This window comes from Anomaloglossus baeobatrachus, unplaced genomic scaffold, assembly GCF_048569485.1.
Source record: "Anomaloglossus baeobatrachus isolate aAnoBae1 unplaced genomic scaffold, aAnoBae1.hap1 Scaffold_464, whole genome shotgun sequence".
In the NCBI taxonomy this organism is placed as follows: domain Eukaryota; kingdom Metazoa; phylum Chordata; class Amphibia; order Anura; family Aromobatidae; genus Anomaloglossus; species Anomaloglossus baeobatrachus.
Window position 1 is genome coordinate 175,284 of NW_027443981.1, and position 12,522 is coordinate 187,805.

Genomic DNA, 12,522 nt, shown 5'->3' on the forward strand with positions numbered 1-12,522 from the left:
GGGGGTCCTACGTCTGTACAGGGGGTCTCTGTGTGTAGAGGGGGGTCCCGCTTCTGTACAGGGGATCTTTGTGTGTAGAGGGGGGGTCCCGTGTCTGTACAGGGGATCTCTGTGTGTAGAGGGGGGTCCCGCTTCTGTACAGGGGGTCTCTGTGTGTAGAGGGGGGGTCCCGCATCTGTACAGGGGGTCTCTGTGTGTAGAGGGGGGGTCCCGCATCTGTACAGGGGGTCTCTGTGTGTAGAGGGGGGGTCCCGCATCTGTACAGGGGGTCTCCGTGTGTAGAGGGGGGTCCCGCATCTGTACAGGGGGTCTCCGTGTGTAGAGGGGGGTCCCGCGTCTGTACAGGGGGTCTCCGTGTGTAGAGGGGGGTCCCGCGTCTGTACAGGGGGTCTCCGTGTGTAGAGGGGGGTCCCGCGTCTGTACAGGGGGTCTCCGTGTGTAGAGGGGGGTCCCGCGTCTGTACAGGGGGTCTCCGTGTGTAGAGGGGGGTCCTGCGTCTGTACAGGGGGTCTCCGTGTGTAGAGGGGGGTCCCGCATCTGTACAGGGGGTCTCCGTGTGTAGAGGGGGGTCCCGCGTCTGTACAGGGGGTCTCCGTGTGTAGAGGGGGGTCCTGCGTCTGTACAGGGGGTCTCCGTGTGTAGAGGGGGGTCCCACGTCTGTACAGGGGGTCTCCGTGTGGAGAGGGGGGTCCCGCGTCTGTAGAGGGGGGTCCCACGTCTCTACAGGGGGTCTCCGTGTGTAGAGGGGGGTCTTGCGTCTGTACAAGGGGTCTCACGTCCATACAGGGGGTCTCTGTGTAGAGGGGGTGTACCACATCCGTACAGGGGGTCTCCGTGTGTAGAGGGGGGTCTCCGTGTGTAGAGGGGGGTCTCCGTGTGTAGAGGGGGGGTCTCCGTGTGTAGAGGGGGGGTCTCCGTGTGTAGAGGGGGGTCTCCGTGTGTAGAGGGGGGTCCCACGTCCGTACAGGGGGTCTCCGTGTGTAGAGGGGTGTCCACGTACAGGGGGTCACCGTGTGTAGAGGGGGGTCCCCGTACAGGGGGTCTCCGTGTGTAGAGGGGGGTCCCGGGTCTCTACAGGGGGTCTCTGTGTGTAGAGGGGGGTCCCACGTCTGTTCAGGGGGTCTCCCTGTGTGGAGGGACGTCCCCGTCTGTAGAGGGCCGGGACTGCGCGGCCCCCGGTGTCCTCGTGTTACACAGATGTAGCAGAGCTGAGCTCACACTCCCGGATGTTGCCTCCTAAACCTGATCACATGATCTCCATTTTACATGAGCCCCCCATTACAAAAGTCTGGATTGGAGCCTCCCCGCTGCAGGGGCCCACAGTGGCCTGACAGGACCCCCCCTAACTACATAGATGTCGGCTCACCTTTCACCTCAGCATCTAAGTAGTTAAAACAGCGCTCGCTCCAGTCTCGGTGGTGTCACCCGATGAGGACGGAGCCTGCGGCGTACGTATATGATGGATGTTGGGGGGACGTTGCGCCCCGTACAGATGAGGCTGTTTGCGGAGCGTCGCTGCCCTGTGTGTCCATGGCTACTTCTCACTGGCTGAAACTGGGCCATTGCTCGGGTCTGTGCCATATTACAGGGGTCTTAGGAGATTGGACGGAGCGGTGGCCGAGCACGGTCCTCTCTGGTCTACACTGTGCTCCAGTCACGGTCCTCTCTGGTCTACACTGTGCTCCAGTCACGGTCCTCTCTGGTCTACACTGTGCTACAGTCACGGTCCTCTCTGGTCTACACTGTGCTCCAGTCACGGTCCTCTCTGGTCTACACTATGCTCCAGTCACGGTCCTCTCTGGTCTACACTATGCTCCAGTCACGGTCCTCTCTGGTCTACACTGTGCTCCAGTCACGGTCCTCTCTGGTCTACACTATGCTCCAGTCACGGTCCTCTCTGGTCTATACTGTGCTCCAGTCACACTCCTACTGTGCTCCAGTCACACTCCTCCTAGCCGCGCTCTTGCCCCGGTACTCCACATATTACACCGGTATCAGACTGGGCTTCCACTTAGCGGTGGCCATAATTGCCCCCACAGAGACCCCTCCTCACTCCGCTATGTATGTATACAGCCTGTACACGTTGAGGCGCCCAGTGACTAATCCTCCGTTGTCTGTAGCTGCGCAGGGAGGCTCGTCTACGCAGGGAGTACCTGTATCGGAAGGCCCAGGAGGCCAAACAGCACAGCATAGAAGACAAGAAGCAGCGACTAAAGCGAGCGCTCGAAGGTTAGTGCCACCGTGGTAGAGCTCAGACACGGAGCGTGCCGGATCCAGACACTGACCCCCCTCTATATCCACAGAAAACAGGCTCATCCCCACAGAGATCCGCAGAGAGGCCCTCACTCTCCAGAAACAGCTCGAGTTTGATGATGAAGGTGGTGAAGGTAAGAGCGGGGACTACAAGACCCAGCATGACCTGGCGTGCACACATCTGCGTCGCATCATAACACAGATCTGTTGCCCTCACAGGAGTGTCCTCGCACATGGACGATGAGTATAAGTGGGCCGGCGTGGAGGATCCGAAGGTCATGATCACAACCTCAAGGGACCCGAGTTCACGACTCAAAATGTTTGCTAAGGTATCAGTGGCACAGGGCAGCGTACCCCGATTTGTGGAAACGGGGTACAACTCCCAAACTCAAAAAGACCACCACAACCCAACCCTGATGGCATCCATGGGTCACGTCTCCAAAATATCAGGACGTAATGTAGCAAGACTTGACCCCAAATATATACTTTCGTTTTATAAGACGCACCCCAAATTTAGGGGGAAAATGGGGTCCGTCTTAAAATCCAGTTACTTACCAATGGGAGAGGGGGGCCACAAGAGGCAGGGGCGGTGGTGGAGTCGGGTGATGCTGCGGGCGGTGCGGTGCCTGTACCAGATGCTGTAAGCCAGGGAACATCCAGAAACTGTCTGTGGTGCGGGCTTCAAAGAAATGGCGGCCGGAGTCGGCGTGTGCATAGATTTAGCTCTCCAGTCAATGAGAAGCCGAGATCTCATCTGTGCACGCGCCATTTTCCTTAATTTCGCTGCCGGGAGATCAGTGGGCCGGAGGCGGCGCATGCGCAAGTGAGATCTTAAGCCAAGAGCTCCATCTACACACGTGCCATTATTTGAAGCCCGCACCGCCATTTTCAGGATGGCCCCTGCCTCTTTGCCCGCAACGATCACCAGCACGGCGCCCCCAGCATTGCCCTGCCTCCTGTGACCATAATCCACCACCTCCCGGTAAGCTACATTCGGATAAGACGCACCCCTTATTTTCCTCCCAAATTTGTGGCTGGAAAAGTGCGTCTTATAATCCGAAAAATACAGTAATAAGATCCAAACACGCAACAGACTACAACTCCCAGCATGCCGTCAGGACGAGGCGCTATCGTGTGATCTTACACTCTTGTTGTTCTCTAGGAGTTAAAGTTGGTGTTCCCCAATGCTCAGCGCATGAACAGAGGCAAGCACGAGATGGGAGCGCTGGTCCGGGCCTGCAAAGCCAACGAGGTCACTGACCTGGTCATCGTCCACGAGCACAGAGGCATGCCGGGTGAGCAGGAGGACCCCATAACAGTGGCATCATACAGTGTTACTGCTGATATCGGTCACACATAGGTGGTCTGTGATTCTGGTAGGGATCATTATTATTATTATTATTATTATTATTTATTATTATAGCGCCATCAATTCCATGGCGCTTTACATGTGAAAGGGGTGTACATAATAGGGACAAGTACAATAATCATAAACAATACAAGACACAGACAGGTATAGGAGGATAGAGGACCCTGCCCGCGAGGCCTCACAGTCTACAAGGGGAGAGAGGTCCCTGCCCGCGAGGGCTCACAGTCTACAAGGGGAGAGAGGTCCCTGCCTGCGAGGGCTCACAGTCTACAGGAGGAGAGCGGACCCTGCCCGCGAGGCCTCACAGTCTACAAGGGGAGAGAGGTCCCTGCCCGCGAGGGCTCACAGTCTACAGGAGGAGAGAGGTCCCTGCCCGCGAGGGCTCACAGTCTACAGGAGGAGAGAGGTCCCTGCCCGCAAGGGCTCACAGTCTACAAGGGATGGGTGCGGATACAGTAAGTGAGGGTAGAGCTGATTGTGCGGCGCTGTATCAGACTGAGGGTTACGGCAGGTTGTAGGCTTGTCGGAAGAGGTGGGTCTTCAGGTTCCTTTTGAAGCTTGGCAAGGTAGGCGAGAGTCTATGTTGTGGCAGAGCATTCCAGAGTATGGGGGAAGCACGGGAGAAATCTTGGATGCGATGGTGGGAAGAGGAGAGGAGAGGGGAGTAGAGAAGGAGATCTTGTGAGGATCGAAGGTTATGTGTAGGTAGGTACCGGGAGACTAGGTCACAGATGTAGGGAGGAGACAGGTTGTGGATGGCTTTGTAGGTCATGGTTAGTGTTTTGAACTGGAGTTGTTGGGCAATGGGAAGCCAGTGAAGGGAGTGGCAGAGAGGAGAGGTCGGCAGTAGCGGGGAGACAGGTGGATTCGCCGGCAGCATAGTTCAGAATAGATTGTAGGGGTGCGACACTGTTAGAAGGGAGGCCACAGAGCAGGAGGTTGCAATAATCCAGACGGGAGATAAGGGCATGTACTAGGGTTTTTGCAGCTTCTTGGGAAAGGAATGCACGGATCCGGGAAATATTTTTGAGTTTGAGGCGGCAGGAGGTGAAGACGGCTTGGATGTGTGGCTTGAAAGAGAGATCAGAGTCTAGAGTTACTCCCAGGCAGCGAGCGCGTGGGATCGGGGAGAGTGGGCAGCCATTGACATTGATAGATATGTCAGGTGGGGGAGTTAAGTGAGGAGGAGGAAAGACAATGAATTCTGTTTTGTCCATGTTCAGTTTTAGGAATCGAGCAGAGAAGGAGGATGAAATAGCAGACAGACATTGTGGGATTCTGGTTAGTAGAGAGGTAATGTCAGGTCCAGAGAGGTAGATCTGTGTGTCATCGGCATAGAGATGATACTGGAAGCGGTGGGCCTCTATGAGCTGTCCCAGGCCGAAGGTGTAGATGGAGAACAGCAGGGGTCCAAGAACTGAGCCTTGGGGGACCCCAACAGATAGAGGCGAGATGAGGAAGTGGTGTGAGAGTGGGAGACGCTGAAAGTTCGGTCGGTTAGGTATGAGGAGATCCAAGATAGGGCCAAGTCTGTGATGCCCAGAGATGAGAGAATCTGTAGTAGGAGGGAATGGTCTACTGTGTCGCAGGCAGAGGACAGGTCCAGGAGGAGGACGACAGAGCAGTGTCGCTTGGCTTTGGCGGTTAGTAGGTCATTAGTGACTTTGGTTAGGGCAGTTTCAGTGGAATGATGGGGTCGGAAGCCAGATTGTAGCTGGTCAAAGAGGGAGCAGGAGGAGAGGTGTGAGGACAATTCCAGATGGACATGCTGTTCCAGTAGTTTTGAGGCATAGGGGAGAAGGGATATGGGGCGATAGTTTGACACAGAGGAAGGATCAGGGGAGGGCTTTTTGAGGATGGGTGTGATGGAGGCATGTTTAAAGCATGCAGGGAAGACACCAGTTGTTAGTGATAGGTTGAAGAGATGGGTTAGGGCTGGGATGAGGACTGCGGTGATGTTGGGGATGAGGTGCGATGGGAGCGGGTCCAGTGCACAGGTGGTTAGATGTGATCTTGAGAGTAGAGTGATCATTGTGATCTGTAAAGGTCAGTGCAGCTGGAAAAGTGGGCTTATCTGCCTGATGTGAACTGCTCCCTAGCCTCATTCCACAGACGTGAGACACGAGCCCACCTTTCTCTGCAGTAATCTAGCGAACATGTTGTACGCTCATATCTTCCCCTTCAGTCCTGCGCTGTCGGCTAATGGACACCCCAGGACCACGTTCCAGTGGCGGGGATTTGCCATAGGAATACCCCTTTAAGGACCCCCATTCTCCGGGCTAGCAGAGAGCAGCAGTGAAGAACATTTTACCTTGGAGGACTGGGCACGGCTGTACATTACACAGGCGTCTATTGATTGCAATGAAAGTGGTGTAATACTTAGTGTGGCCTCTAGGAGCTGCTGCAGGGAAATGACACATTTACTGCTGAGCTCTCCCAGATTGTAGGTGATCACTGTTCTCTCTGGTGGAATCCACACTACCAGTGATCGGGGGTGGCTGCTGCTTTCACACTACGGTTTTTAGCACGCCTCATGAACGCTTTTTTGCTGCAAAAGCGAATCCTGTTTTTCTAAAGAGAAAAGCAAGTGCTATTTTACAGGATCCTGTCACTTGAAGTTTATGGGCGGGTATTGGAGTCATGTGATCGGGAGTGAGGGGAACTGATCGTGACACTGGAAATTCAGACGCAGCTGGGGGCAAAAGAGAGAGGAGAGAGGAAGAAAAGAGGAGGAGGAGAGAGAAAGAGAGGAGGAGAGAGAGAGGAAGAAAAGAGGAGGAGGAGAGAGGAGAAGAGGAGGAGGAGAAGAGGAGGAGGAGAGAGAGGAGAAGAGGAGGAGGAGAGAGAGGAGAAGAGGAGGAGGAGAGAGAGGAGAAGAGGAGGAGGAGAGAGAGGAGAAGAGGAGGAGAGAGAAAGAGAGGAGGAGGAGGAGAGAGAAAGAGAGGAGGAGGAGGAGAGAGAAAAAGAGGAGGAGGAGGAGGAGAGAGGAAAAAAAGAGGAGGAGGAGGAGGAGAGAGGAAAAAAAGAGGAGGAGGAGGAGGAGAGAGGAAGAAAAGAGGAGGAGGAGGAGGAGGAGAGAGTAAGAAAAGAGGAGGAGGAGAGAGTAAGAAAAGAGGAGGAGGAGAGAGTAAGAAAAGAGGAGGAGGAGAGAGTAAGAAAAGAGGAGGAGGAGAGAGTAAGAAAAGAGGAGGAGGAGAGAGTAAGAAAAGAGGAGGAGGAGGAGAGAGTAAGAAAAGAGGAGGAGGAGGAGAGAGTAAGAAAAGAGGAGGAGGAGGAGGAGAGAGTAAGAAAAGAGGAGGAGGAGGAGGAGAGAGTAAGAAAAGAGGAGGAGGAGGAGAGAGTAAGAAAAGAGGAGGAGGAGGAGGAGAGAGTAAGAAAAGAGGAGGAGGAGGAGGAGAGAGTAAGAAAAGAGGAGGAGGAGGAGAGAGGAAGAAAAGAGGAGGAGGAGGAGAGAGGAAGAAAAGAGGAGGAGGAGGAGAGAGGAAGAAAAGAGGAGGAGGAGGAGAGAGGAAGAAAAGAGGAGGAGGAGGAGAGAGGAAGAAAAGAGGAGGAGGAGGAGAGAGGAAGAAAAGAGGAGGAGGAGGAGAGAGGAAGAAAAGAGGAGGAGGAGGAGAGAGGAAGAAAAGAGGAGGAGGAGGAGAGAGGAAGAAAAGAGGAGGAGGAGGAGAGAGGAAGAAAAGAGGAGGAGGAGGAGGAGAGAGGAAGAAAAGAGGAGGAGGAGGAGGAGAGAGGAAGAAAAGAGGAGGAGGAGGAGGAGGAGAGAGGAAGAAAAGAGGAGGAGGAGGAGGAGAGAGGAAGAAAAGAGGAGGAGGAGGAGGAGAGAGGAAGAAAAGAGGAGGAGGAGGAGGAGAGAGGAAGAAAAGAGGAGGAGGAGGAGGAGAGAGGAAGAAAAGAGGAGGAGGAGGAGGAGAGAGGAAGAAAAGAGGAGGAGGAGGAGGAGAGAGGAAGAAAAGAGGAGGAGGAGGAGGAGAGAGGAAGAAAAGAGGAGGAGGAGGAGGAGAGAGGAAGAAAAGAGGAGGAGGAGGAGGAGAGAGGAAGAAAAGAGGAGGAGGAGGAGGAGAGAGGAAGAAAAGAGGAGGAGGAGGAGGAGAGAGGAAGAAAAGAGGAGGAGGAGGAGGAGAGAGGAAGAAAAGAGGAGGAGGAGGAGGAGAGAGGAAGAAAAGAGGAGGAGGAGGAGGAGAGAGGAAGAAAAGAGGAGGAGGAGGAGGAGAGAGGAAGAAAAGAGGAGGAGGAGGAGGAGAGAGGAAGAAAAGAGGAGGAGGAGGAGGAGAGAGGAAGAAAAGAGGAGGAGGAGGAGAGAGGAAGAAAAGAGGAGGAGGAGAGGAGGAGAGGGGAGTGGAGAGAGAGAGACTGTGATCACGCCAGGCTGGTTTCCGGCCAAACAGGATCCTGTCTATCAGTATAGCACCGTTCACATGCGTTTGCTGTATAGTCAGGATCCAGCGATTTTGCAGTATTTGGACGCAGCTCAAAAACACTACAAGGAGCGTTTTTGAAAAAAGTTAAAAAACTGCAAGTCGCTGGATCCTCATTATAACGCACGGAAACGCAAGTGAACGCATGTTGTCGCAAGTCCATTGCAAATGCATTGAAATGAAGAAGGGAATTTTGTTACTTACCGTAAATTCCTTTTCTTCTAGCTCTTATTGGGAGACCCAGACGATTGGGTGTATAGCTACTGCCTCCGGAGGCCACACAAAGCATTACACTAAAAAGTGTAAGGCCCCTCCCCTTCTGGCTATACACCCCCCGTGGGATCACGGGCTGCTCAGTTTTAGTGCTAAAGCAAGAAGGAGGAAAGCCAATAACTGGTTTAAACAAATTCACTCCGAGTAACATCGGAGAACTGAAAACCGTTCAACATGAACAACATGTGTACCCGCAAACAAACCCAAAAATCCCGAAGGACAACAGGGCGGGTGCTGGGTCTCCCAATAAGAGCTAGAAGAAAAGGAATTTACGGTAAGTAACAAAATTCCCTTCTTCTTCGGCGCTCTATTGGGAGACCCAGACGATTGGGACGTCCAAAAGCAGTCCCTGGGTGGGTAACGAAATACCTCATGTTAGAGCTGCAAGACAGCCCTCCCCTACGGGGAGGCCACTGCCGCATGCAGGACTCTTCTACCTAGGCTGGCGTCCGCCGAAGCATAGGCATGCACCTGATAATGTTTGGTGAAAGTGTGCAGACTCGACCAGGTAGCTGCCTGGCACACCTGTTGAGCTGTAGCCTGGTGTCGTAATGCCCAGGACGCACCCACAGCTCTGGTTGAATGGGCCTTCAGCCCTGATGGAACCGGAAGCCCCGCAGAACGGTAGGCTTCAAGAATTGGTTCTTTGATCCATCGAGCCAGGGTGGCTTTAGAAGCCTGCGACCCCTTGCGCTGACCAGCGACAAGGACAAAGAGTGCATCAGAGCGGCGCAGGGGCGCCGTGCGGGAAATGTAGAGTCTGAGTGCTCTCACTAGATCTACGAAATGTAAATCCTTTTCATACCGGTGAACCGGATGAGGACAAAAAGAAGGTAACGAGATATCCTGATTAAGATGAAACGAGGATACTACCTTAGGGAGAAACTCCTGAATGGGGCGCAGCACTACCTTGTCCTGGTGGAACACCAGGAAGGGAGCCTTGGATGACAGCGCTGCTAGCTCAGACACTCTCCGAAGAGACGTGATCGCTACCAGAAAGGCCACTTTCTGTGACAGTCGAGGAAGGGAAACATCCTTCCGAGGCTCGAAAGGCGGCTTCTGGAGGGCAACTAGTACTCTGTTCAGATCCCATGGATCTAACGGCCGCTTGTACGGGGGCACGATATGACAAACCCCCTGCAGGAACGTGCGCACTTTAGGAAGGCGTGCCAGACGCTTCTGAAAAAAACACGTATAGTGCCGAGACTTGCCCTTTAAGGGAGCCTAACGACAAGCCCTTTTCTAACCCCGATTGTAGGAAGGAAAGAAAAGTAGGCAATGAAATGGCCCGGGAGACACTCCCTGAGCAGAGCACCAGGATAAGAAAATCTTCCACGTCCGTGGTAGATCTTAGCAGACGTGGGCTCCATAGCCTGTGCCAAGGTGGCAACGACCTCTTGGAATAATCCTGAGAACACTAGGATCTAGGATGCAATGGCCATACAGTAGGTTCAGGGCCGTAGAATTCAGCTGTTGTGCCGATTCGTGAAACCCGTCCGGGTGCAGAGACCATTCTCCTGCGTCCACGCCCTGGTGACTGAGGAAGTCTGCTTCCCAGTTTTCTACGCCCGGGATGTGAACTGCGGAGATGGTGTAGCTCTGTCTTCCACCCCCAGCAGAATCCGGTGGACTTCCTGGGAGGCTCGCCGACTGCGTAGGCCGCCTTGGTGGTTGATGTATGCCACCGCTGTGGATTGTCCGACTGAATTCGGATCTGTTTGCCTTCCAGCCACTGCAGGAAGTCTTGCAGGGCAATATACACTGCCCAGAGCTCGAGACAATTGATCTGAAGAGTGGACTCCTCTGAAGAGAGTCCTTGATCGTCTGAGAAAGGGGGGCGTTCCTGTGTAGGGACATCGACTTCCCCTCACATTAGCGAAGAATGTTCTATTGAAGTGGACGCAGATGAAACTGCGTGAAAGGGACTGCCTCTGGAAGAGGCGTCTCCTTGAAGGAGAGACTGCACCCTCGTCTGCAGTGACCGCTGTTTGTCCAGTGGAAGCTTCACCATCGCTGAGAGAGTGTGAAACTCTATGCCGAGCTATGCCAGCGATTGGGTTTAACTTTGAAAAGTTGAGGACTCCCCCGAAACTCTGGGAAGTTTCCAGCGCCATGTGCAGGCTGTGTTGGCATGCCTTTTAAGAGAGTGCCTTGACAAGGAGATTGTCCAAGCAAGGGATCACAGAGTGACCGTGAGAGTGCGGGACTGCTGTCACTGCTGCCATCAACTTGGTGAACACCCGTGGGGCTGTCGCCAGACTGCAGGGTAGGGCTATGAACTGAAGATGCTCGTCTTTAATAACGCATCATAGCAAACGCCGGTGCCCTGGAGCAATCGGCACATGGAGATAAGCATCCTGATGTCTATTGATGCTAGGAAATCTCCTTGAGGCATTGAGGCAAAAACGGAGCGGGGGGTTCCATCCGGAACCGCCTGGTTTTCACGTGCTTGTTGAGCAGTTTAAGGTCCAGAACGGAACGGAAGGAGCCGTCCTATTTTGGCACCACGACCAGGTCAGAGCAAAAAGCGTATCTTGTTCCTGAGGAGGAACAGGGATTACCACTCCTCCTGCCTGCAGAAGAGCCTCTGCTCGGTCGGTGAGGAAGTTTTGAGACAAACTGACTCTCACCCACCGGCCTTTGACCTGTGGCAGGTAAATGTCGCTAAAGCGGGGGAGTCTGCCTCCGACTGCGGATGTGGAGTGCGAGGGCTGAAAGTCATGAGGAAAACGCCTTGGTTGCGGTTCCTCCGGCTGCCCTCCCCGGGCGTGATTGAGCCCGCCAGGAATCTGTGCCCCTCTGGGCCTTTCGAGTCCTCTTGGACAGGTGAATGATTTCATTTCACCACTTACCAACAGCCTGTCACCAGATAAAGGCAACCTGGTTAAGCACTTTGTTGGAAACAGCATTTGTTCCAATCTCTTACCACTAGGCTCTGCGTAAAAACACGGAGTTGGCGGACGCCACTGACGTACGGCTCGTAGAGTCTAGGACAGCTTTAACAGCTTGAGTCGCAATGCCGACATTGTGAGATTCAGGACGCTGCTGGGGCCCAGATGTACGTATGACAGCGTCCCCCTTGCAATACTAGCTGAAATGGCTTGGAGTGCCTCTGCGGCTGCGAATGCCTGAGCAACCGACCCGCCGCTAGTTTCATAGACAGATTGCAACCAGAGGCCTATCTGTCTGTCAATGGCATTTTTAAGTGAAAACCCATTCTCCGCTGCAACTATAGATCTAGCCGCAACCCTGGAGATTGGGGGATCCACCTTTGGACACTGGGTCTAGCGCTTGACCACGTCAGGGGGGAAGAGACAACGTGTATCATTAATACGGTTGGAGAAAAACGCTTATCGGGATAAGCGTTACGTTTCTGGACTGCGGCTCTGGAGTCAGAGTGACCAGAAAAAGTACTCAATATACACTTGAGATACCGAAATAGAGATTTCTCTTGCTGTGAAGCTGACTCCTCCACTGGAGGAGCTGAGGGAGAAATATCCAACCTTCCATTGATGGACGCTATAAGATTAGTCACTAAAGCGTCACCATCCGGGCATCCGGATTGAGAGCGGTCTCAGGATCAGAGTCCTGAACAGCTACGTTTGCCTCATCATACAGCGAGTACTCCTGCTGGGACCCTGACCAGTGATGAAGTGGAGGGCCGTTTTCAGCGAGCCCGCTTAGGCAGTCTGGGACTGTCGTCCGTGTCAGAGCCTGCACCCTGGGATGCCTGGAACCCCTCTGGGGCCTTGATTTGTTCCAAATCAGGGTGGCCAGGGGCATTGCAACAATATTGCCCAAGGACCGTCTGGGCTGCACAGTCTGTAAGATGTTAGTCATAGTCACAGACAATATATCAGCGGAAAAACTGGGACTCCGTCCCTGTCTCTCGACAGGGATCACAGGTGGTTCTTTTGGCCACATGTAGTCGAGACCCCGGTGAGCAATTGCACACACTGGGGGTCCTGGAACAGTATCACATGCCGTACATGACCGTACAGTGAATAGCATACAAGCATGAAGTACAAATAAACACTTCAGCACATGTAGTACAAGCAGCCTAGAAAGCCTGTGCCTTGGCACCCTTGCTTTCTTCAGCGCTCTATTGGGAGACCCAGACGATTGGGGTATAGCTACTGCCCTCTGGAGGCCACACAAAGCACTACATTAAAAGTGCAAGGCCCCTCCCCCTCTGGCTATACCCCCCCCCCC

General features: G+C 53.8%; 1 protein-coding gene across 2 annotated transcripts in view; it reads left to right on the forward strand.

Annotated features, from left to right (window-relative positions):
* Positions 1–12,522, forward strand: part of LOC142280929 (U3 small nucleolar ribonucleoprotein IMP4-like) — a 33,883-nt gene that overhangs the window by 612 nt on the left and 20,749 nt on the right. For both annotated transcript variants that reach the window (XM_075332794.1, XM_075332795.1), the window contains exons 2-5: positions 2,121–2,229; positions 2,304–2,387; positions 2,473–2,582; positions 3,416–3,548. In XM_075332794.1, coding sequence (XP_075188909.1) covers positions 2,121–2,229; positions 2,304–2,387; positions 2,473–2,582; positions 3,416–3,548 — 436 coding nt within the window. The remainder of the gene's footprint in view (positions 1–2,120; positions 2,230–2,303; positions 2,388–2,472; positions 2,583–3,415; positions 3,549–12,522) is intronic.